Source organism: Vicia villosa, linkage group LG5, assembly GCF_029867415.1.
Source record: "Vicia villosa cultivar HV-30 ecotype Madison, WI linkage group LG5, Vvil1.0, whole genome shotgun sequence".
Lineage (NCBI taxonomy): Eukaryota > Viridiplantae > Streptophyta > Magnoliopsida > Fabales > Fabaceae > Vicia > Vicia villosa.
Window position 1 is genome coordinate 114,526,000 of NC_081184.1, and position 26,492 is coordinate 114,552,491.

Genomic DNA, 26,492 nt, shown 5'->3' on the forward strand with positions numbered 1-26,492 from the left:
GGATTATGAAAGACGTCGAGCTTGACGAGTCAGAATGGGTACAGAATCGAATGGATCAGTTAAACCTCATTGATGAGAAGCGCTTAACGGCTATTGGTCATGGTCAGGTATACCAAAAGAAGATGAGAAAAGCTTTTGACAAGCGGGTGCGACCCCAAAGCTACAAACCAGGTGATCTGGTACTCAAAAGAATCATTCTTCCTCAGGGTGATCCACGAGGCAAGTGGACTCCGACGTATGAAGGCCCCTTTGTTGTGCAGAAAGTATTCTCTGGCGGCGCCATGATGCTTGCAACGATGGATGGCGAGAACTTTCCGCACCCTGTGAACGCAGATGTAGTCAAAAAATACTTCGCATAGACCTGAAAAAGAAAGAAGAAAAAAAAAGAAAAAGAAAAAAAAAGAAGAAAAAAAAGATAAAAGAAAATGAATCAGGCAAAAGAATGAAAAAGAAACAAATATACCCGCTAAGTTGAAAACCCGAAAGGGCGTCTTAGGCAAAAAAGGGACAAAAGCGAACGACTACATCTCGTATGCCACCTTGGCAATCACTCTTCATACATGCTTAGGGCTCCCGACCGAGGGATAAGCAAGACTCCGTGCTCTTGAGTTTGCACCGGGCAGCTCAAATCCCTAAAGCATGCACAACATCCACTCACTTTGTTTAGGGCTCCCGACCGAGGGATAAGCAAGACTCCGTGTTCTTGAGTTTGCATCGCTGGCAACTCAAATCCCTAAAGGCGCTCACAAACCCCGTCGGGTCCACAAGTTTGGTGATGTCATATCAATTAGTTGTTAAATCGGGCAGTGATCAATCCTAATGAGTACGGTCTTCCAAAGCAAGGAGATGAGAGCGTCGGAGTTATAAAAGTGATAGCGGGATCGAAACCAATGGATATCCGTTTCACATTGCCATTTCTCTTGTACTCAATAAATGTGTGGTTACCTCTTACTAGGAACTACTTCTGAAAAGTATTCGCTCTTTTATGAGCATTCCTTTTGCAATTAATAAAGATCCTTTTTATCTTAAACAACTGTTTTCTTTTACCGTTTTGTTTGCATAAAACATCCTAAGTTTGTGTTAAACTTTGCATATGAAAACTGCATTGCTTTTACAATACATGATTAGAAATGAAATCTTTGAATCTACTTCGGAGTTTTGTGTAACTGGGATGGCAGGCTAAGATACCATGCTATATCCTGGGGCATTTGCATTTGTTTGTCTCGCAGGTACATGTTTGCAAGCGCTTCGTATCAGCATATCGGCGGACTTAATCATGAGAGATTCTCACTCCCCAGCCGAGTGTTTCTTAAGGAAAGATTCTCATTCCTCAGCTGAGTACTTTTAGATGGGACTTTCTTTGCTCCAGGATTCTCATATCCTCAGTAAAGTACATCTTAATGCATTCTCTATGCTCCAGAAGCCTTATTCCCGACGGAATGCTTTCTCCCTAGTTGAATCATGATGGAATGGTGTCTGATTCCCCAGCTGGTTCTTAATGAAGTTCCTTGCCCGAGTTCCTCGTTCTCCCCAGTAGAACGTTTCTCTCCCCAACGGATTGACCCGTTTTCCCCAGGAGAGTCATCTTATTCCCCAGTGGAGTCGCATAAACTAAAGGTTCTTATGCCGGGTTCCTTATCCCCAGCGGATCTCTCATATTCTCAGCAGCTCGCTTTGCAAAAGTATTCATCTTCCCCACTGATTATTTCCTCAGCAGAGATTCGCATGCATCCTCAGCAGAATCTGTTTCCTTCAAGGATTTTCCCAGCGGAATGCGTCATACGCAAGCTAGTTGGTCAATCCCCATCAGAGTTGTCTTCATGACTTGCCCTTATCTCCACATCCCCAGTATGTCGAGATTTTGCTTCTCCTATGAAGTTGCCAAGGTATTCCCCAAGCAGTCATTTGGGATGTTCATATCCCCAAGCAGGATTTATTCCCCAATCAGAGCTCGCATCCAAATTTGATCATCTCCAACAGATTTCTAATCCATCTTTGCCAGCTCGCAGTTTGTGACCCTTGGTCACTCATCTTGTCCTCCCCGCAGAGTTCCGTACTCTCTCTCTAGGACTTCTTCAGCAATTCAGTGCTCATCCGTTGCCTCCCTAAGCAACGTTCGAATCATGCATCATTTGCATTGCATTCTCAAAGCGTATAACGTCTTCCTTCTCGGAAACATTATTCCATACACATTCATACATGCATCATGCATAAATCATATCATATCTGTTTCTTTCTGCAGGAAAGTTATCCAGATTTAAATGCTCCCCAGAGAGCAACTCGCCTAGTCATTACGGGCGCTTATCCTGATGTTTTGAATCAGAAGAGGATTGTTCTACTTATTTTCTGACACGACTCAGATCAGTTCAAAGACATTCCTATTCCCGATGCCCCCAGATCGGTAGAAGATATTTGTTCCTATCCTGGTATCCAGCTCAGTTGAAGGAACCGCCTCCGGATCTCCCAAGATCTTACGAAGGAGCAAGCCCTCTGATACATCAGATCAGTTGGAAATATCTACTCCCTGACAATTTAGTTCGTTCAGAAGAAGAAACTCGCCTGCCCAGTCCTGATGCTTAACCATCAGTTGAAGACGCTTTCTTTACCCGGCGTACACAGTTCGGAAGAAACATCTGTTCCTATCCTAATATCCAGTTTCAGATTAGTTGAAGGAACCGCCTCCGGATCTCCCAAGATCTTACGAAGGAGCAAGCCACTGATATCATCAGATCAGATGGAGATGTTTGCCTGATCGACTTTGTCTTTCAGATGAAGATTGTCCTACTTATTTTCTAGCATCATGTCTAGATCAGTTTAAAGGCATTCTTTCCCCGGCGTACACAGTTCGGAAGAGATATTGTTCCTATCCTGATTCCCAGTTCAGTTGAAGGAACCGCCTCCGGATCCCCGTGGTCTTACGAAGGAGCTAGCCGCTAATTCCCAGATTAGTTGGAATATCTACCTGATGATTTAATTGCATCAGAAGAGATGTCTGCCCAGATTCCCAGATCATGATTCCCAGATCAGAGATACTTATTACCCGTTGATGTTCAGATCAACCGATGTATCTCCTTCGATTCCCAGATCGACCTAAGACATCTATCCCGATGCATGTTCGGAGACATCTGCTACGTCTGATATTCAGATCAGTCGAGATGTTCCTTCTCTTGATGCCCAGATCATTTGAAGTGTTTTCCCCTGCCTGTGGGTGCCCGTTCCTCCTTTTTCACAAGGTGGAGCATATTTATTATCCAGATCAATTGAAGTTTTTTCTCCTCGCTTGCGGGGTGGTACATTTCTTTCTTGTTACAAGATGGAATCTTCTATTGATCAAGAGTGCAAATTTTCGAGTTCATTCCGGTATTCAATCTCCTTCCACCTCAACGGTTCGAAACTTTCGTTTCTCACTCGTCAGGTTCAAGAAGTTTGAATAGGGGCAGCTGTTGCACCCCAAAATTTGCCCTCTTTATTTGAGCTATAAGTTAATAATGACGTTTATTTCGTCATTTCAAAATTGAAGAAAAATAATAAAGAGTTTTCATGGGTTTAAGAAGAAAAGCGTGAAAAATGGTTTAAACGGTGGAAATACGAGAAAAATTCGCAAGTCATATTTGGAAGGTGATATGAGCTTAGTTCTCGCGTTATCTTGACTGTTTCGACAATATCTACAACTTTCGTGTTCGGCTCGGAAGCTAATTCTTTGAAGAAGGTTTTCAAATTGGCAAATTACTTGAGATTTCGTAGTGAAAAATAGTGCTGAATGTAGGGTTTTGCGCCTCGAAAAATTCATATCTCCTAATCCGCTCGCCGGATTCGCTTGAAAATTTAACTGGAGCTCCGTGACGTCATTACCAAGATTTCATATGTTCGGACCGAAGGCCAAATATGCATGGAAAATTCCCATAATTTTAAAGATCGTCGTGTCGTTTCGGTAAAAAGTGTGTTTTCGAGTATGTTGCGCCGAGTTCGAAAATTCATAACTTCTTCGATTTTTATCGTATGAAGTCCATTCCGGCGGAATTCTCTCAGAAATTTTGTTAGCTTCGATTCTTCGTCACACATGCCTGTTCAGATTCTGAGCCGAAGATGGAGTTTTATCGAGTTCTTTGAGCGGTACTCACAAAATTCTGCACAGTCGCACCAGATGAATCGGCGTTTCTCGCCATTCAAACGCGCATATTTTCTTCATCGCTTATCGGATTGAGGTGATTCTCGCGGAAACGGATCACAAATTTGGTCATCTTCGCAATGGCATCGGTTTAGTTCCGAAATTTAGAGCCGAACCGAGTTTCTTTAAAAACGAGCCAAAATAAGACGCACCGAGGGCAATTTGGACATTTCGCGTTGACAATATATAAACATTTTGCTCTTCACAAATCAAAAAGGGAGGAGGACTCTCACAATTTCAATTCACCAATTCTTCACAAACACTTTCTCCCAATTCTCTCTCAATTCTCTTGAATCAAAACCACAAATTACATAAAACTTCCATCAATATTCATCAAATTTCATCAAGATCAAGAACATGGATTGAAGAATCAAGGATCAAAGTTCGAATTTCTCTCCCTCTCCCTCACTAAGCTTGCGCGCCTACCTCTCTATCCCAATCCGGATTTCGCTTTCGAGATTCGAGTCGTGTTCGCGTTCGTATCGTGTTCGTGTTCGCACTTCGGTTTGAATCTTCATTCGGTAAGCCTTGAACCTTGAATTAAGTGCTTAATTGTTGATTATCATGTGAATTCAAATCTAGATCTACCTCTTGTTCTTGATTAATGGATGATTGATGATGTTTGATTGGTGAATTTGTGTATTTTTGCTCGAATTGATCGTGTTCATATGGATTTTGGTTAGGATTGATGTTCATTGTATGTAATTGATATCCGTTGATGATGAATTGTGTTATTCGTGTTCGGATCCGTGATTTGTCGGTGATTTTGAGTGTATAATTGTTGTTGATAATTTTTGTTGCTTGCGATGTACTCAACGTGTTCGTATAAATGCATGTGCCATATTTTCGATCGATCTTGGCCTTATTTGACGCGTCGCACTTAGCATAATTGTTGACATGTGGATCGTTTGAGGTGTGAATGTTGGTATGTTGTGATGTTGATGTTTGTTTGTGATCAATTGGTACGTTTTGGATCGAGTGCGAATGGCTCCAAGGCCTTTAAAATGCCTAAAATTCTGTTTTCACACGCCAGGAACCGGGTTGTCCCAGGTGGGAACCGGTTCCCACTCAATCCAAAATGTTGATTCTCTGTGTTTTTGTACCAGGAACCGGGTTGTCCCTAGGTGGGAACCGGTTCCCAGCTTGCTAACTTGACTATTCTCTGTTTTTTTGTATGGGGAGCCGGGTTGTCCCTAGGTGGGAACCGGTTCCCAGCTTGCTAATTTGGCCATTCTCTGTGTTTTTGTACCAGGAACCGGGTTGTCCCTAGGTGGGAACCGGTTCCCAGTTTCTGCCTCTGTTTTTTTGTATGGGGAACCGGGTTGTCCCTAGGTGGGAACCGGTTCCTGAGTGCAATTTTTTGTGTTTTGCTTTTCTAACTTCAAACTTTCGTATCTTTTTACTCGTAACTCCGATTTGCACGTTCTTTATATCGTCGGAAAGCTTATGAGACGTACTATCTTGCTAGATGCTTTGTTTGTATTAATTTGTAGATCATTCATGTTTGATTTCTCTTTGATGTTTCATTGTCCATTTCATGTTTACCTTACTTGTCGATTTCCTTTCGTTTTATAGTAATAACGCAATTCCGATTGCGATGTTTGTTATCTCTAACCTGTGTGCTAGTGTGCAAGGCTTTTGGATAGTCACCGATTGATACTCATTGCTTGAGTGTTCCGCTTCACTTGCGGAATACGATTATATCTCATTGACTTGTATCGTGCTCTCGACTTGGAGACACGATCTTATTGCTTTATATCTGCTTGTTTGGTTTGCTTGTTCCTCTTGCAGGTGTATCGTGATTCGATGTGCGAGTCGACATTTGTGCGCTTTATGGCTAATCGGTGTGCTGACTATTTGCTTTTGCTTTGCTAGCTCGCTCGCGGGATTCTCTTTCTTCGCTTTGCTTCGCCTTAGTTTACGGATCATAATCCGTTTGGTATTGATCTCGTTTCATTTTATTTCCTCGCACTTTATCGTTTTCTCGCATCATCCTTTAACATGAGAAGTAGGACCTAGACATGCATCTGGCCAAGTCCTCGAAAGAGGCTCTGTCTTTGTTGGTGTGTTTACATTTGTGCTTTGCGGCAGGGAGTCACGGTGTAATAAGTCCTATATGGCACTCCGTTAAGTCCTCATGGAAGGCATGCGGTCAAGGGTTCGTAATCAACCCCCGCCTAGTCTCATCGAGTCTGTTGGTATGCGCACGCCTCGCGTTGCTTGCTTCCAAACGTGCAAAAGATCTTGTTATCGAGTATGTCAGGTAAAGGGTTCATGCAATCGGACCCCCGCCTTTCTTATAGCTCGCGTTGTTCGACGTTGACGCTCGGTGTACGCACGCACCGTTTTCCTTTACGATCTGTGACGGCTTGGTTGCTGAGAGGGGTCCGCCCTCTTGTCTATGGCCCGATCATTTTCGCGAGGTCTAATGCTTGGTTGACTTGGGTTGAGCTGCTCCCCTTGGCTATGGCGGGACCGCTTTTCTACCATTCGGTCAGTACCGTTGGTTTTGTTTGCTTTACGAGTGGATGCTCGTTTGTGTGCTTATTGTGTGTTTCCCCTTTTTCTCGTAGGTTGTTAGTTTAGCTTAGACTTGTACCCTTTGTATGATAACATTAGGTAGCAAGCTTTCCCTCTTAGCTTAGGTTTTCCTCATGCATTCTTTAAAACACAAACCACACTCTTTGATTTTCTTTTCTTAAGAGCTTGTTATTTCCGCTCCATTCCCAGCATAAGTCTCCAAAGGTCGAGCAGCGGAGTGTGAATGTAACTCGTTCACCTAAAAAACACAAAACAAACAGAAATTAGTTAGCCGAGCTACGGTAGCTCTGATTCTGCAAAACAGATACGTAGGCAGCGGGGTAGGGCCCGTGCGAGCATAACACTTTCTTTTCCCTACATTCTGCATGCATTTTAGTCCAGATTAGCGTAGATTTGTTACGCACCCATAGATTTAGACACAGGCGTGGATACCATCGAGTACGATGGGCGTGAGGGGTGCTAATACCTTCCCCTCGCGTAACCGACTCCCTTACCCTTTTTCTCTGGTCGTGAGACCGTTGTTTTGTTTTGTGGTTTGCTGGCATTCCCTTCCTTTTCAGGATAAATATGTTAGTGGCGACTCTGTTAATTTTCGTGGTAGCGACAGTATGTAACATTGCGTAAGTGCTTAATTTGAATTACGCGATTTGATTTATAATAATTTGTTTTAATTGTATTTTTTGTCAGAAGCATCCAGTGTTGAAAGTCGCTTCTTATAGGTCGAAGTTGAAGAACTTCCCTGAGAGACCGATGTCTGAGCAGGTGAGGAGGATAGTTCGGGACTTCCATCTGATGGACTTTGCTGGATGCTCCGTGACGATGTCGAACGTCTCCCTGTTACCAGCTTTTGTTGAGAGGTGGCACCCGAAGACATCATCCTTCCATCTTCTATTTGGGGAGATGACGGTGACTTTGGATGATGTGGATGCTCTATTTCACCTTCCGATTGCTGGTACGTTTTCCACACCACTTCATAGGGATCAGGCGACGATGGTGCACATGGTCATGAATGCTTTGGAAATTGATGAGGTGGAGGTCCTACCTGAGCTTGGTGAGACTCGGGGCTTTCACCTTAGGATGTCTTGGTTGAGGAGGACTTATCAGGAGCTTGTGGATGCAGGGATGTACCAGGCTGTCGCTAGGGCGTACATGCTACATCTAGTGGCATGTACTCTCTTTACGGACAAGTTTGGAGTTTATATAGATGTCTGCTATCTTTCTCTATTCAGCTTCCTTGACACCCCATGTTGGGTTTGGGGAGTGGCGGCATTGACGATGTTGTACACGGCGCTTGATATTGCATCTCATCCTGACACCAGATAGCTTGTTGGTTACCTAAGCTTGTTACAAGTATATTATAATTTTTTACATGGATTTTTGTGTTTTATTATAATTTATTTAAGCTTGATGATTTTTATTTATGCAATATTGAATCTACGAGCACTTCCCTCGCATTTGTGGCTGCTGACCCATTTGCAAAGAGGTGGAAGGCCAAACAGGCCATTCTAGGAGGGTTGATTGAGTACAGGCGGAGGATGGATGCTCTGACACTGGATGATATCATATGGACACCTTATACAGGTCACCACCATCATCGTCCTTTTGATGTATCTTCCTTATATTCTTGGTATGTTAGATAGGAGAGCCATGTGGCTAGACACTTGCCTGAGAGGTGTCTACGCCAGTATGGTTATATATAGAGCATCCCACGTTCGGTCGCAGAGGCTCCAGCTGGTGGCATTGATCAATGGTTTCAGAGTCACATCATTAGCTCCTTCTGTGAGATCACTGATACACCCGTTGAGGTTCAACAGCCTGGGCAGTGCGAGGATGGATACTTGGAGTGGTTCCTTAGTGTGTCACACCCTAGGGTCATACCACATGCCGCAACATCTGATGTTCTAGGGCCTTCACGTACCAAGGATTCTTCCGATCCACCACCACCATCATCACCTCCATCTCCCGTAGGTGACCAGGACAGCCGTCTACAGTTCATCGCTGTTCACTTAGATAGCCTCTCGTGGGTTTGGTGAACCTTGGTGGTGAGGTTCATAGTATTTTAGCTAGGTTGGTCGATGTTTCCCATGGAGGGCCTATGTAGATTTATTTCTTTTATGATTGTATTATGTGTATATTTTGTACGGACATCTTTTTAATTGCATAATCTTTTTTGCTAGTACATGTTTCGAGTAGATAAAGAAAATAACATCAATAACAAACAAACATAGTTAACAAACATAGTTAACAAACATCAGATGACTAACATCAAACACTTCATTATGTTAAGAGAGTCAGAATAGCCATCCACGACAATCTTGTCTTGAATATTTTTTAGATTATCCTTAGCTTTCTTCATATTATCATGAACATTCTAAAAGGTGGATTTATTCCACTCCTTGAGCCTTGATTTAAGGATTTGAAGTTTCCTTTGCAAAATGAACATGGGACAGCCAACTACTCTTAATTTCCATGTTTCTAAGAGTATGTCCTTGCAACTAGGGTGAATAGCTCATTTTTTTAATAACTTAAAAGGAGAGGCAACTCTGACCTCACAGTTGAAGAAATCAAACAAGATGGGAAAAAGACAAGAAATCAAACAAGATAGGAAAATACTCGACCAATTCCTAGTTAGGTTCATGTAGGATATGTTAGTCCAAAAGTCTAACCATTTTTTATTACAGATTGTTCTATCTAATTCTAAACGTCATTCAATGTGATAGGACCCTTGCCTTTCATTCCTCCAGGTGAAAAGTGCTCCAGAAGTAGGAAGATGCACCAGTAAATTATGATTTGTCCAATTGTTGAAATCATCAATAGGAGATCTAGCTGGAACTATGAAGCACCAACACGCCAATCAGAAGGCTTGTCCCCGCATCGGACACCGACACGCGTATCAGACACTTTTTTTAGGTGTGCAGCAGAAAAAAAACAATTAAAATGCAACGGACACAGATACGACATACTATTTCAAATAACTGACACAACAACCTCTCAAATTCTCATAATTTTAAAAAATAAAAATATTTTTTACCTTTCATATTTCATTTCCCCCACTATAAAAACAACTCGCATTCCTTATTTTTCATCTTCTCTATTTTCATCTTCTTTAATTGTTATCATCTTTACCGTATGCCCCTTCGCCGCACGTCGGTATTCCACTATCGCCACCACCCATATTTCACTTTTTTTCTTCCAATACTCATTCTTTTTTCTTTCTTGATTTAAAGTACTCAATTTAAGTCTTTTTTTGGTTGATTGAGAGTACTGAGTTAAATTATACATAAATTTTGGTTTTCATTTTGGACTCTTTATAAATTGTGCTCATAAATTGCATTATTTTATTAATATATAAAATATATATAGTCGTGTCCGTGTCCTATGTTTTTTACATTAGTGGTGTCCTTATGTCCATGTCGTGTCCCGTGTCCGTGTCTGAGTTCGGGCTTCATAGGCTGGAAGTCTGGCTCCTCTGTGTACATGAGCGCCAAGAATACAGTTGAAGTCACCAATAAAAGTCCAAGGAATCTTGAATTGGTTTTGGATCTGATTAAGGTTGTGCCAAAGGGACCATCTAATAACTAGATTGGTAGAAGCATATACAGCAGAAATACCAAAGGTATTTTCATGGTCTTTATGTAAGGAGACTTGTTGGCTATCAAAAGCAATGGCCATAGGGTCAATACTGTTGATACAACAACACCAAAGATTAGGTTCTAATCCATCTCTAATATTCACAGCAAAAAGCTTAAGATCTAATTTATGAAGCCATCTAATAGGGAAGTCCTTCACATCCATCCACGGTTCAGAAATGAAAAAAAAATAAAGTTTATTTACAAGAATAAGCCTTTTTTAATGCTAGTTTTATGGGAGAGTTAGCAATACGTCTCACATTTCAATAGAGGCACTTCATAAGGACACTTTAGCGTATCCTTCTTTAGATCTTGTACCAAGCCGAGAGTTAGATTTTCGAATCTTTGTCTTTCTTCTAGATTTGACAGTTTGAAATCCATCAGGTGGTTCCTTAAGGTTTTGATTTTATTGAGATTCCATATCATCCATATCTTCCATATTTACCCATGATTGATGGAGAAACACCATGTCCTTGTGAACATCCTGATGTGTATCTTCACTTTTGATGATTTCAAGGATAGGCTCCATCTCAATAATCTGCTTTGCATCAACAAATTCTATCCCTAACGAACCGTTAGACTCACTGTTATCTGGAAGCAAATCCTTGGGTTGATTAACATCATTACCATTAGCAACAATGTTTTGGTCACACTCATTCTCGTTTCCCTTATCTTGCAAATCAACAGGCTTTGTATCCACAAGGGCAATAACACCATCGCTTGGAATTTCTTGTGCCTTAGAAGTTTCCGGCATGTCTATGTTGGGACATGCTTGAGTAGCTTTGCCATTTTCCATATGTTCCTTGTATTTTCTTTTGTTGCCATCGCCAACTTTAACATACTTTTGTATAGTTTCCTGCGCATCACTGACCTTACTAACATGTTGCTTTTCCTTGTTTCCTTGGCTCTTATCAATAGGCCTTCTTTTGCAGATTTCAAAATGATGCTCAATACATTTGCAATGGTCACAATATTCCGGTAAATTCTCATATTCAATCTAAGAAAAAGGAAAAGTCCTTTCTCTCTACAAGAACCTTGTCACGAAGCTCCCCTATAATTTCTAGATCAACCAGCACTCTAACATAATGTCTGAACAGTCTATCAAAGTTTGGGTTGTTTGTGGATGCATTTGTGCACAAAGGAGTGCCCACGCTGCTTGCAATAGCATGTAAAATTTGTGGCCTCCAATATTCATGCGAAACCCCATAAATCATAATCCAAACTTTTGCAAAAAATTGTTTTAGTGTTGATGGGTTCCCAATTGAACCTTATAGTAATAGATATTAGTGTTTGATCCATTTTTTCTTTTATTTAAACATTCTTATTGGGTAGATAATATAGATCAAATATGATATGTGTTAATCCATTTAAATAAGTGTAAATTATGAATATTTATAAATTAACAACTTTAAAAAAAATTATATATGATTTAATTATTTTTATCTAATTAAATAATTCTATTTAATTCTAATTTTAAATTTGAATTAAATAAATTATGGTCTAATCCTAATAAAAAATTTAAATCAAATTATATGTAATTCTTAAATTAATGTTAAAAATCAAATATAAACTAATGAATTTAATTGAAATACATTGGCAGTGTTAATGTTAAAAATCAAATATAAACTAATGAATTTAATTGAAATACATTGGCAGTGTAAAGAAGTTTTACACTGTCAATGAATTCCAATCAATTATTTGTTAAACTTTATGTGATTGGTAGTGTTTATGAAATAATCTCAAAGTTACTTGCAGGTAGATTGGCAAAGGTGATTGATGGTCTGATTTCGTACAACCAAACAACGTTCATTCCAAACAGATCCATGATGGATGGCGTGCCGGTCTTAAATGAATTAGTGGACTATGCTCAAAGAAAAAAGAAGAGTCTTTTCTTGTTCAAAGTAAATTATGAGAAGGCGTTTGATTCAGTTGCTTGGAATTATTTGTTCTTCGTGCTAAAAAAGATGAGATTTGGCTCTGAATGGATAAATTGGATCAAAGGCTGCATATGCTCGTGTTCTTTAATAGTGCTGATCAACGGTAGTCCCACTCAGGATTTTACTATGGAAAGAGGTTTGCGCCAAGGGGATCCACTCTCGCTGTTACTTTTTAATATTGCAATAGAAGGTTTTGCAGGTCTGATGAAGAATGCAATTGTTGGCTTGATGTTTCATCCATTCAAACTATCAGAGGAGCTTCAGTTCAGCCTGTTACAATTTGCCGACGATACTGTTATTTTGGGAGATGCAAACAGGGAAAATATCAAAACTTTGAAGGCTATGCTTCAGGGATTCGAATTGGTTTCGGGCTTGAGAGTAAACTTTCACAAGAGCAAGGTTAATCGTATAAATTTGTCAGATAGTTTCTTAAACTCAGCCTCTGCTTATCTTTCTTGTCCTATAGCCAGAATTCCTTTTGTCTTTCTCGGAATTCCTATAGCTACAAACCCGCGAAGGAAACTTGCTTGGGAGCCTATTCTATCAAAGATCAGGAGAAAGCTCTCTTTATGGAAAGGGAAACATATCTCGTTCGGTGGGCGCTTAACACTGATAAATGTGGTGCTCAATTCTATACCGTTATTTTTTTTCTCCTTTTATCGTGCTCCAAAAGTTGTTTTGCAGGAAATTATCAAGATTCAGAGGGCATTCCTTTGGAAGGGAGAGGAACATAAGCGTAGGATCAAATGGGTGTCATGGACGGACATTTGTAAATCAAAACTAGAAGGAGGATTGGGGATAAAATATTGTGAAACCTTCAATTCCGCGTTGTTGACAAAATGGGCTTGGAAACTGTGTTCTACTAATTCAGATATTGGAGCTTCTATTCTTTATTTTCGTTATGGAAACTTGAGAGATATTCTGTTGAGCCTCCCCGATTCCAAAATTCATCGACTAATTCATCGCTTTTGTGGAGAGATCTAAAGTATATAGTGAGTAGTTGGAGTACGATCGAAAATTGGTTTGGCAAAAGTATTACATGTAAATTGGGAAATGGAAATTTGATATAGACTTCTGGAATTATCATTAGGTTGGTACGCATCCTCTGAAAGTTTCCTTTCCGTCTCTATTCGGGGCGGTTCAGAATGTATCTGTTAGCATTTTTTCATCGGGTTACTGGGCTGAAGGAAAATGGTGCTGGAATGTAGTCTCGGAGGCTGATTTGTTGTCGTCATCGGCGAGAGAGGAGCTGAACCAATTATCAAACGTTCTGGCAGAGCTGCAACCTTTGCCAAACGCAGTGGATTCCTTTATTTGGTGGAGAGATTCAGTTGGGTTTTCAGTCAAAAACGTACACAAGTGGCTGTCTGCTTCGATCTTGTCTGGGACTGTGTAGAATTCTACAAATCTTTCGGCTTTTAAAAAGCTGTGGAAAGCCTTGGTTCCTTCAAATATAAAGTTTTTCGGCTGGAGATTATTGCTCGATCGTGTGCCAACGCGTATTCATCTCGGGAAAAGAGGGATTATAATACCAAATGGTCTTAGCTGCCCTTTTTGTTCAAATGAAGAAGAATCTGCAGTTCATCTTTTCTTCCATTGCTCAGTATCAGTTCAGCTTTGGTCAAAGATATTTGTTTGGTTGCGCATTCCGTTATACATTATGCAGGGGTCGGTCTTGGAGAACTTCAGAAAGTTTGAGTACCCGACTAGAAAAATTAACGAAAAGTTTTGGAGGATTTTATGGTTGACAGCAACATGGATATTATGGAAAGCTAGGAATGATTTGATTTTCAATATTGTAAGATTCGATTTAAATGTTCTATTTCATCGGGTAAAATCTACTTTGTGGGATTGGTTGGGGTTTTGTATCAAAGGTAGAATTGAGTTTTCTTGAGAGGATTGGTTGATAAATCCTATAGCATTCTTGTAATTTGATGGATTGTAAAAAACTCGGCATTATTCCAGCTTTTCTCTCTTGTACTGGTTTAGGCACTCCTAGTGCCACTTTCTAATACAATTACTATTGATTATCAAAAAAAAAAGGTTAATACCTATTTTGCCCCCTGCCATATGGGGTGTAGTTGAAAAACCCCCTGCCAAAAAAAAAAGTTGCAAGAAGTGCCTCGTAAAATTTCAGAAGTTCGATTTTGAACCTTTATCAGGCCACATCATCCAAAAGTGTGATGTGGCAATTTTTTTTTAATTTATTATTATTATTTTTAATGACTCGGCTTATGTGGCATTTTAATTATTTTTTATTTATTTTAATTCCACGTAGAACTAGTTAAATGAGAAAGCTTAAAAAATTGGTCCTATGGGGTATTAAACCCATGACCTAAGAATGAATGTCAAACAGCCCTCACCACTGGGCTGCACAATAGTTTCTGTTATGATATTGCTTTACTTTAGATCTATTAACTACTCTTAACTTACCATTAATAGTTATTATTTATTAGTTAATAGTTAATTTGTATTACTTGTTTATTAGTTAATAGTAAATTAAATTAGATTAAATGAATATAAACTAATATTAATTAACAATTTTAACAGTAAATTAAATTAAATTAAATATAAAATTAATATAAACTGTTTAAATTAAATTAATTAAATTAAATATAACGTTAAAAGTAAAATAACATTAATTTAATTAAATTAAATATAAAAATTAAATTAAATGAAACTAATATTAATTATAAAATATAAACCAAATTAAATTAATATAAACTAATATAAATTAATAGTAAAAGAAATTAAACTAAAATAAATATAAACATTAATATAAACTATTTAAATTAAATTAATTAAGTTAAATATAACGTTAACAGTAAAATAAAATTAATTAAATTAAATTAAATATAAACATTAAATTAAATTAAACTAATATTAATTATAAAATATAAAGCAAATTAAATTAATATAAACTGATATTAATTAATAACGTTAATAGTAAAAAAAATTAAACTAAATTAAATATAAACATTAATATAAACTATTTAAATTAAATTAATTAAGTTAAATATAGCGTTAACAGTAAAATAATATTAATTAAATTAAATTAAAATAAATTAAATTAGATATAAACATTAATATAAACATTAAATTAAATTAAGTTAAATGAACATTTATATAAGGTCTTTAAATTAAATTAGAAATAAGCATTTATATTAACTCTTTAAATTAAATTAATTAAGTTAAATATAACGTTAAGAACAAAATAACATTAATTAAACTAAAATAAATTAAATTAAATATAAACATTAATATAAATTAAATTAATATTAATTAAAAACGCAACCAACTCAGTAGTTATTATATTTTAGCTAAGGAAATTGTTTAACACAATCCAAAACGTAGCTTAATGGTAAAGTTGAGTTTCTATGTACTTTGGGTCAATGGTTCAATACCCCATGGGATTAATTTTTTAAACTTTCTCATTTAATTAGTTAAGAACCAAACAATAAAATAATAATAAAACTGCCACGTGGAATTAAAATAAATAAAAAATAATTAAAATGCCATATAAGCCAAGCGAGTCATTTAAAATAATAATAAAAAATTAAAAAAAGTTGTCACATCACACTTTTGGATGATGTGGCCTGATAAAGGTTCAAAATCGAACTTCTGAAATTTATGAGGCACTTCTTGTAATTTTTTTTGGCAGGGAGTTTTTCAACTACACCTAGGGGTGGGAATAGGCCAGGCCGGCCTACAGGGGCCTATAGCCTAGCCTACTTAAGGCCAGATCAGGCCAGGCCTATTTGATAAAAAGGCTAGGCTTGGGCTTTTTGAAAAGCCTATTTAATAAAATAGGTCAGGCTTAGGCTATTAAAAAAGCCTATAAAGCCTTGTAGGCCGGCCTATATTTTCATATATATTAAAATTAGTCTAAATATGTTGGCCTATATATGCATATATATTAGAAAAAGTGTTAAATAGATTAGAAAAAAAATGCTAAATAGGTCGGTCTAAATGTTCATATATATGCGACCTATAAGGCTTCTTAAGTAATATGAATTAATTGAAAACATTAATAAGAAAGAGGCTTTTAAATAGGCTTTCAGGCCAGGCCAGGCTTTTAAAAAGGTCAGGCCAAGCTGAAAAAATGAGCCTATAGTAGGCCATAGACCAGACTCAGGCCTTATAAGTTTATCGTAGGCCAGGCCCAGGCCTTATAAAGCCTAGCCTAGCCTAGCCTATTCTCACCCCTAACTACACCCCATATGGCAGGGGACAAAATAGGTATTAACTCAAAAAATGGTATAATTTTTTTACACTGACAATACATAATAATTAAAGTAAAATATTAAATAAAAAAATTCCCTCATTTCAAATTATATTTTTGTATGATAGAGACCATCGTGTTATCTACTTATGATAATGATTATTTTTAAACATAAGTTTAAGAAAATTAAAGAAACGATTTTTTTTTTAAATAATGATTAATTTAATTATAATATAATTATTTTAAAATGAAAAAAGCGCTTAACCGTTTTAACACAACCAAATTTAACAAATTATGATAAATCTTTTTAATAAAAATTAACACATGAAAACAAAATTCAGTTATCTGAAATTCCGAATAGTATTTTCCGGTAACTAACTCTTTTTTTTTTCTTCAAATCTGTAAATAATTCTTTCAATTACCAATATATTGATATGATCTGCTATCATATTGAAAATGAAATGAAGATATAATTGTTAGTGTGATTTATACTATTTTCCAATAAAAATAAGATAAATGTATAATTTTATCTTATATTATACAATTTCTTTTTATTTTTTATTTTTTTAAAAATATTTAAGTATACTTGTCATATTTTTATTAGAAGATAGTCTAAATCACATCTAAAAAATTGTATCTTAATTTTCTATATTAAATATTACATTAAATTAAATTTAAATTTTTAAATATTAAAATTTTTACTAAAAATACTAAACTAATTTCAAATCAAATCTTTCAAGAGATAAGATAAATTTATTTATCTAATTTTAAATTTGAATCATATCAAATATGATATAATCCTGATTTAAAATTTAAATAAAATAAATTATAAACTAACAATAATTAAAGTAAAAATATCAAACCATAAATTTTTGTCTCTTTCAAACTACATTTTTTTTTAGAAACTAATTATGATCTTAATTTAAGAAAATATGATAATACTTATCCATGTACTATTTATCATAATGATTATTATATTTAAATAGAAAATCATGGAGAAGTAATTATTTAAATACAAATGATTAATTTAATATATTTTTTTAATTCCTTAAACACCATAGAAATTTTATATCATCTATCTTAATTACTCGATATAATTTATTATTTTAAACTATTATATTTGAAATTTTGGTAAATAAGAAATTAAATCTTTGAATTTTAATTTGAAAAAATTAAACTAATTTCAATTCAAATACTATTATCATCATCTATAACAATAATAATGAATTACGGTCACAATTCACCTCAACATAACTTATAAAGAAAAGCTTAGATCAAACGAGCTTTTGCTATAAAAGTCATGCCAAACAAAATTAAAAAATGTGTTGTCAAAAATTTCAATTAATTTAGCTAATTATGTATAAAATTTAAAACCTTACTTTCACACCATGCTTAAGTTCAAGTTATTCATTGAAAAACAAAAATAGATATCAACCATCTAAATTTATCCCAATAATTATAAATCAAATACAATTTGTTGTTGATAAATAAATTAGAACTATCATTCTAAATCAATTTTAACAAATCAAATTTAAATTAATCATGATTAATTTTAATTTATTTAATTTTAAGTTTGAATCAATTCAATTATGATATAATCTTAATTTAAAATTTAAATCAAATTATATATAATCCCTAAATAACTCTTAAAAAATCAATTATAAACTAATTTAAATTTAATAACTAAAGTAAAAATATTAAATAATAAATTTTCATCATCTCAAACTATATTTTTATATGATAGAAATCAAATATTTCTTTCTTCTAAAAAAATCAAATATTTCTTTTTCTGCCCAATCTTCGATAAATGACCCTAATCAAGTCTATCTTATGCTAAATCTTTAATACATGACCGATAACTAGTAACTAACTTTTTTTTTTTCTTTCAAATCTTTAAATTTCTCAATCAATTAATAGCAAATTATTATAACAGCAAATTATTTCAAATCTTGAGAAATTTATTAGAAAAACAAACTAATTTTATTTCAAATCTTGAGAAATTTACTAGAAAAACAAATTAATTTTATTTCAAATCTATTTAGGAGTACCCGGTCTATATAAGATGAATTAGCGTTCCAAGTCACAACAACATAACTAAAAAAGAAAGCTTAGAGCAAAGAAAGTTTTACTCAATTCATGGCTGAACAAAACCAAAAAAACATCTCTTTCAACCCTTTATTTATGTTTGGTTTAAAAAGTGTGTTGTCAAAGGAGGCTCCGGAGTTATTTAGCACACAAGAATTAGCACAATTAGCTGAAATTGAATCATCTTTTTTTCCAGAAGAGATAGTAAATAATAATAAAAAATATGATGAAGGAAGTGTCTCCAATGGAGAAAGTAATGCAATAGTACAATTACCTCCACCGCTGCCGCCACTGCCACCACCACCGCCGCCACTGCCACTGCTGCCGATGCCAGACTTGCCTGCTCATTTAAGGAACAGGCTGCCACCACTGCCGCCGCCACTGCCACTGCCACTGCTGCCGATGCCAGACTTGCCTGCTCATTTAAGGAACAGGCTGCCGCTGCTGCCGATGCCAGACTTGCCTGCTCATTTAAGGAACAGGCTGCCGCTGCTGCCGATGCCAGACTTGCCTGCTCATTTAAGGAACAGGCTGCCACCGCCGCTGCCACTGCTGCCGATGCCAGACTTGCCTGCTCATTTAAGAAACATTATCACAGACTTGAATGGTACTAATGTCAGGTATGTTATGTGCAAAAATCTGTTCAAGACGGATCTTAACATAAATAACAATCGTCTCTCAATGCCATGTAATGACATCAAATATGATTTTCTTACCGAGATAGAGAAGGCGATGTTAGATAGAAAGGAAGGCAAAAAAGTTCTTGGTTTGGAAGTGGTCGTATTAGACCCGTACTTTAGAGAGTTTGATATGCTATTGAAGAAGTGGAACATGTCCACTTGTATTTACAATCTTATGGGAAATTGGAATTTTCTTTTGAAGGAAAACAACTGGGATAAAGACAATAAACTTAATCATACACTCCACATCTGGTCTTTTAGGATCAATAACAAGTTGCACTTTGTTCTAGATAATCAAGATATTTAACCGTAACGAGGATCATGAGGAAGTTTAGAGTATCATTATGCATTGATTAGATTAAGAGAAATTATAATTTATATCAATTTTTTTTTTTTGATGTAGCATGCGAGATATGCGAGTTTTCTTATGCAGATTTAGTAATGAACCAGATGAAAACTTCTTTTTCTGTTGATCTCTATGAAATAAATAGTAATTTAATTTAATGTTCATATATTATACAGTTGTTTAATTTTGTATAAATATCATATATTATTAAATAAAATAAAAAACTATACAAATATCATGAAATAAAACAATAGCTTTGTAAAAGGAAAAGAAAACAAAATCCTCACATTGACATTTGCTACTTTCCTATATAAATAATTAGCACTCACTCATATTTCATGTATCACTTTTTCCCTTTAATCTCTGATGATTGTGATTGTGGATCACAAGTAAGTGCAGCAGCAGCAGATTCAACATGTGTAAGAAGATATTCATATATCTTCTTTCTCAGTCTATCAATTGTCTCTACCGGTATCTGGCACGATTCTCCCTCGTTTTTGCTTGATCCTATCTCGTCCAACCAATCGTTTACGCTTTTTAGTTGAGTTAGCATGCCTGCTATTTGACCATTGTTTGACAAACCAATGTCTCCATCACTGTCCAAGAATTTTTCAACAAACAGCAAAAACCAATCTCGCGACCGCAGTTGCAGCGTGTCGGCTAAGTTAACTGCCTCGTCGAGTCCATTTCCTCTGATCCAATCTGGAAGAGGTTGGACTATTTGCTTTTTCCCGTTTGCTAATCCGTCACTTTGTTTGCGCGGCGTTCCTGGTAAGGCTTGTTTGGAATTAGCTACTGTCGGACGGTTTTTTCCTTGAGTTTTTGATGATGCGTCTTCTCTTGAGTTTTCTAGGACTAAAACCGGTTTACTTCCGAGAACACTCTTTTGATTTTGAGGATTACTTGTACTCGAAGCTTGAATCTTAGATGATCGAGGCTCTCGGTTATAAACAGTAAAGGATGATAGATTGGTGGATAAGGCAGTTTGGACCCAAGAAGCTGCAAGATTTTGTCTATCTGATTTGAGTTTTAATTCTTCTTCCGTCGTGATTATTTCGTTATCTGAAGATGAAGATGAACCTTCTGGAATCGTTTTAGAAAGGGAATCAGCAATCGTCCGTGCGCTATTCAGGCTAGTGTGAAGCGTTAAAAACTGATCGATTGTAAGCTGCGGGTTAATTTCCTTGGCCGAATTACTTAACTCTGCATATACACTGCAAGAAATACACCAAACCGTGTCACAAATAGCTCGAGTAGTGGCAGAGGAAGATTGTAAAACTTATATGGTTATATCTAATGTGCGGTTACGTTCAACTACTTCTATTTCCTCAAATAATCACTAGTCAAGACGTGTCAATCTCAGTATCGTGTCGAACAAGGGCTAAGCACATCTTTCATCAATAGTAACTATCAACATTATATCATTGTTATCAGTATAAATAACATTATTTCGTTATGCGAGGAAGTCCAAAATCTCAACCAGATTGAGAAACACAAAGATCCGAAGTTATTCACATTAGTTATATTCATACCTAAGACATTGCAGCAAACTCTCAGCTGCAGCGGCTTCTTGCATAGCTTCTGTTGCTGCCATCAGTGCTGTATCTCTGTGCTTCATTACTTCCTGTCAACATGTGAAAAAATAACAACAAAACATTCATAAATAATGTAGTACTAATGATTCAGCTAAAAGTCAAATAAGCTAAAATCGGAAAAATAAGTTATAAGGCGATATATATACCCTCCCAAGCTTTGCAATAGATGAAGGGAGTGAAGTCCATTGAACACTTGCATCAGTCACTTTTTTACTGTTTATCGAAACCTTGACCAAGTTTCCAGGAAATCCGGCTTCGGATGATTTCTTTCCAAAAGAGTTCCTTGGTTTACTTGACTTTTCCTGTTCTTCCTTAGTTCCATCACCAATAACTTTCTTTATAGATTTTTGAATTTTGTTCTCTTCCTTAGAGGACTTGGTTGGTGTTTGCGTCTTACTCTCGTAATCTTTAGAAGAAAACTTCTCACTTGATGTACTTTTCCTAGGAGTCTGGAACACCATAAAGTAAATATTGTTAAACGTAATTGTTTGGATAAACAGCTTAATTAAGCACTTATAGCAAACACGTTTGTCATAAAAGTGCTTATGTATAGGCTACTTCTATAACAAGATACAATAAAATCAAATTGTTTTCACATAATCTATAAGCTGTTTTCATAAGGTATTCTAGAAAGCTTATAGATATAAGCTGAAAACTTATTGACATAAGCTCTACTAAACAGCTCACAAACTCTGATTAGCAGATAAGTTAAAATAAATCAATCCAAACAAGCTCAAATTGTGAATCAAACTTAACTGTGCTACGAAAATCAGGCTTAGAATCAAACTTAGAAGAAGCCCTTGATTTCGATGTCTCTTTACTCTTAACTTCCATGTTCCCTTCCCAGCTTTTCCGCAGCGCCTTAGCACCAAGCTCAATTCCTTGAACCAAATTTCTAATCGAGTTTCCCATCGCAACTCTCTTCCCAAGAGGACTAACTCCGCGAACACCCTTTCCCGCCTCCACCACTCCGACCTTTCCAATTAGCCTATCCACTCCATTGATATTCACTTGATTCTTTACTCCATTAGAAAACTTTTCAAAACTACTCGGCAAAGAATAGCAACTAGTAGGCGAAGAAGGAACCGTAGTCCTCGAATTCAATGACTTCAATCTAGCTAACTTTTCCTTCTTCACAAAATCAACAACAGAATCTTTTGTTGTCTGAGATTTACATCTACCAAAAACCATTGATTTCTTATCCAATAGCTCCTGATGATTCTCCAAAGCTTTCATCGGTGACTTCGAACAAACACCATTCTTCTTAACCTTAACCTTAACCTCAACCTCACCACCATTGCTAAGAAAACCAAGTGAGTTAGTTGCCACAATATCCTCAGGACTCCCAACACAAGCATGTCTTCCAGGAACAGGCCTAACACCCCGAAGAATCGGAACAGGCGAAGCAGCCTCTAACCGATCAACGAAAACAAACTGTCCCAATTGAATCTTGTCACTAAGGATTAGATCATCATGTTCATCAGGCAGTGAAACATAAGTAGCATGTGATGAATCAGAAACCTTAACATAAAAGCCTTGATTTGTAAACAAATCACCACCTGCTAATGCTGGAACAATACTCACAACCTGTAAAAGTGATGATCTGTGTTCACCACCAACTTTTATGTCTGTGTTCATATGCTGCATTAACTTCAGAAGCACCCCAGGAACTAGATTTGCCATTTTTTGTTGCTTTGGTAGGTTCAATATGCATTACTCTTCTAATACTCAAATGGGGTTTCCAAGAAAAAAAAAATGATTTTTTTAGCTTTTCCCTCAAGACCCAGTTGAAGAAAGAAAAATGAAAAAGTTAGTTTCTTTTTCAAGAAACTGATGGAATACCAAATCTGAACTGAAGAAATAAATGTGTTGTCTATAGATTGAGATCAAAATTATGAAAGAAAACAAAAATTTGTAAATTTTGGTAGCTAATAAGAACAGTTAATATGACAAGAATGAGGTATAAAAAATAGTTTTTGAAGCAGAGAATGAAAAGAGATTTTATTTTATAGTAAGGTTTTTGTATTAGTGGGTTGTAGTACAACTATGACATGAGAAAGAGAATCTTCTCACCATTCTAAAAACACAAGCTAGACTATAATAATCATGGATGCATTGACAATTATGTGAAGTCTATAAAATGGAAAAGTACTTCTCCTTTGGAATTGGTTTTTGAGGTTGGTGTTTCTTCTACTTCAATCATTACAAGACTTTTAATCTATCTATCTTCACTCTAGAAGATGAGTTTGATGTCTAACATATATCACTGACACTTCTGATAGAACGTGTGTTTAGTGTCTAATATATGTATCAGTGACATTTCTAATAAAAGATGTGTCAGACATCTGACATATCAATGATACTTCAAATAAAATCATTGACATTTCTAATGAGACGCAAGTGTGGTGTGTGATACATTTTAATGTTAGTATATGATTTACACAAGTAAAAATAAAGTATGATAAAAACATGTGATTTATTTATAAAAGAAAATTGGTAAGGCATAACTGGCAGCATTAATCTTATTGTATGATTGATAAGAAAAGAGCTGTCAGTGTCTGAAAAACACATCTAAACACACATGCACTTAAATTAGGTACAAAAATGTGGAACCTGAAACATGTCCCACACTTTCTTTAGTAGCATTCCTGAAACATACAGAAAATAGGAGAGCTTAGTATAGTGAATGAAGATGAGAAGAGAAATTGAATCAAAAAGGGTATGGTGAATACTGAAGGAGAATATGTGCAGAGGTTTATAATTATTGAATTTTTAATGATGTTTTTGTTTTGTTTTGGATTATGAGGTGGAGATTAATAAAAAAAATTATGTGTTTTTTTTCAATGATCTAGATAGGTGTGAATGAATGGAAAAAGGTGCATGCATGTGCAGGGTAATGGTGCAGGGTAGTGGTGTGTCGGCTGGAATAAAAAAGTCTCATTATTTTATTTATATTTAAGATCAAATGTCTCAATCATTATTAAAATAAATTATGTATATGGCATGGAGTAGTTTTTTTAATAAAAGTTGATAATCATGATTTTATTCTATAAATAAATTGCAAGGTAATTTAAATTTCTTACATAATAAGATTATTATTATTATTATTATTATTATTATTATTATTATTATTATTATTATTATTATTATTATTGATGAAATAAAACTGAATTAGTCCTAATTTTAGGTCTTTCCAAAGTTAAAATATTTTATAATAATAAGAGAGGTAGAGAAAACGAATAGGAGGCCGTAAACTCTAGCTTTTTTAGAAGACCCAGACGTTTGAAGAGACACGAAAATTTCCAAAAGACGTTTGAAGAGGAACAAATACTCACCTTCATTGTTCATTTTCATTCTTCAAAAGGTACGTATACTATCGTCTCTAACAGTTAAAAATCTTACCTTTTTGGTTTATGCATCTTACTCATTTATTTTTTCTACATTATTTAACTCAAATAGGTCATCGATAAGAGATTTGAGTGTATTGTGCATCATAGGGGCGATTTTACTCAATTTAATAAATTAGGTTACAAGGGGTTAGAGGAGGTTTGACAATGTAATTATAACTTTTGGAGTTATTTTGAAGTGTTTAGTGATTTAAAAGATTTAGAGTACCCAAAAGTAGAGCTGTCAAAAAGGGCTATCCGACCCAAAACGGGCCGGCCCTAGCGGGTCTTGGATTTTTTAGGGTTTGACCAAAAAGTTCCTGTGTAATATGGGCTAGAGATTTACTACCCGAGGCCGGCCCTAGATGGGCTTCGGGCTACCCGGCCCTAAATGGGTTTTTTTATTTGAAAAATAAAAGTTCCATAACATTTATTATAAATAAAATTAAAAATTATATTATTTTAAACATAATAAATTTTTAAATACTATATTATCTCTTATAAATGCTATAATGTGTTTCTAAAATTAATATATATCTAAATTGTATAAAATAATACTTGAATATTTAACATAAGAGAAAAACTAATATAATACGATGAAAAAAATGTGATTATGTTAATGCATAATATTTAAAATAGAAAGATTGAATAGAATAGAGTTAAAATTAAGTGAGGTGAGAAAAGTCAATGTGCTATTTGGAGTAAGACAATATAATAAATATAAATATATATTTCTTAAAAGTATAATTATGCGGGCCTAATGGGTTACCCACGACCCATATGGGCTAGCCCTAATGGGTAGTGGGCTTTTCAGGGTTGGGCTGAAAAAACCCTAAAAATATGGGCTCTAATTTTAAGGTTCAAGCCCTATGATTTTTCGGGCCTAGCGGGTCGGTCGATATGGGCTAGTCGATTTTGATAGCTCTATCCAAAAGTGGAGAGCCTGTGGTATTATGATGTAATGGACATTTATAATATTGTTCTATCGAAAGATGATATGGGAACAAAGAGGATGAAAACCAATACAGTGATTAATGAGAATGTGCATTTATAGTTGAAGAGTCAGTACTCACTTGAATATAATTTTGTAGGAGTCAATGAAAAAGAAGAACTATGTGTTGTATTGGGACAACTGTGAGGTAGGGCACGATGTGCAAAAGCACAAAATTGAGGAATGGGCCACTGAATTAGATGAAACGAGTAGTTTAGAAAAATACAAGGTGGATGAGTTGAAAAATGCATAAAAAGACAAGTTGAATGAAGCCTTTAATGAAGAAAGGGTCACTAAAGCAGTAGAACATTTTACTAAGGGAGGGACCACTACAATAGAAGAAGATTTTACTATGGATGTGACCACTAAGTTGAACAAAGGAGTAGATGATGAACTTGATTGCAACCAGTAAGAAGATGAGGGAATTGATTACAACTGGCAAGAAGATGAATGACTTGATAACAGCCAACAGGAAGATATGAGACTTGATTGCAACTAGGAAATTGATGGTGCTAGTGAATACAGTGCTTTAGAACTTAACTTTAAATATTTAGAGGATGATATTGGTATTGTTGAGGATATTTCAATTGATCATGAAGAAGTATCAGAAGAGGTAATTGGTGAGGATCAAGGAAAAAAGGGAAAAGCAAAAGGTAAATCTAAAGGGAAAGGAAAAGGAAAAGGCAAAGGAAAGGGGAAATGAAAAGGTAAAGGGAAAGGGAAAGGGAGATACAAGGTTGGGAAACCAAGTAAGCAAACTATGTAGTCTAAATGTAGTGGTGAAAAGAGTGGTTTGCATGATGGTGTGAATGTAGATCATGTGTCAAAGGAAAATTTTAGACGAATGAGTAACATTGAAGAATATAATAGTGACGAGTTATCTAATGAGTATGACAGTGAAGATGAAAGTAT

At 35.7% G+C, this 26,492-nt stretch overlaps 1 protein-coding gene across 1 annotated transcript; it reads right to left on the reverse strand.

The window, feature by feature from the left end:
* Window positions 1–19,713: 19,713 nt before the first annotated feature.
* Window positions 19,714–23,515, reverse strand: LOC131602074 (uncharacterized). The gene is made up of 4 exons (XM_058874073.1): window positions 21,960–23,515; window positions 21,350–21,652; window positions 21,141–21,232; window positions 19,714–20,822 (listed from the first exon to the last, which is right to left on the reverse strand). Exons 1-4 carry the CDS (start codon window positions 22,884–22,886, stop codon window positions 19,952–19,954), a joined length of 2,193 nt encoding a protein of 730 aa, XP_058730056.1. The 5' UTR covers window positions 22,887–23,515; the 3' UTR covers window positions 19,714–19,951.
* Between the last annotated feature and the right edge of the window lie 2,977 nt (window positions 23,516–26,492).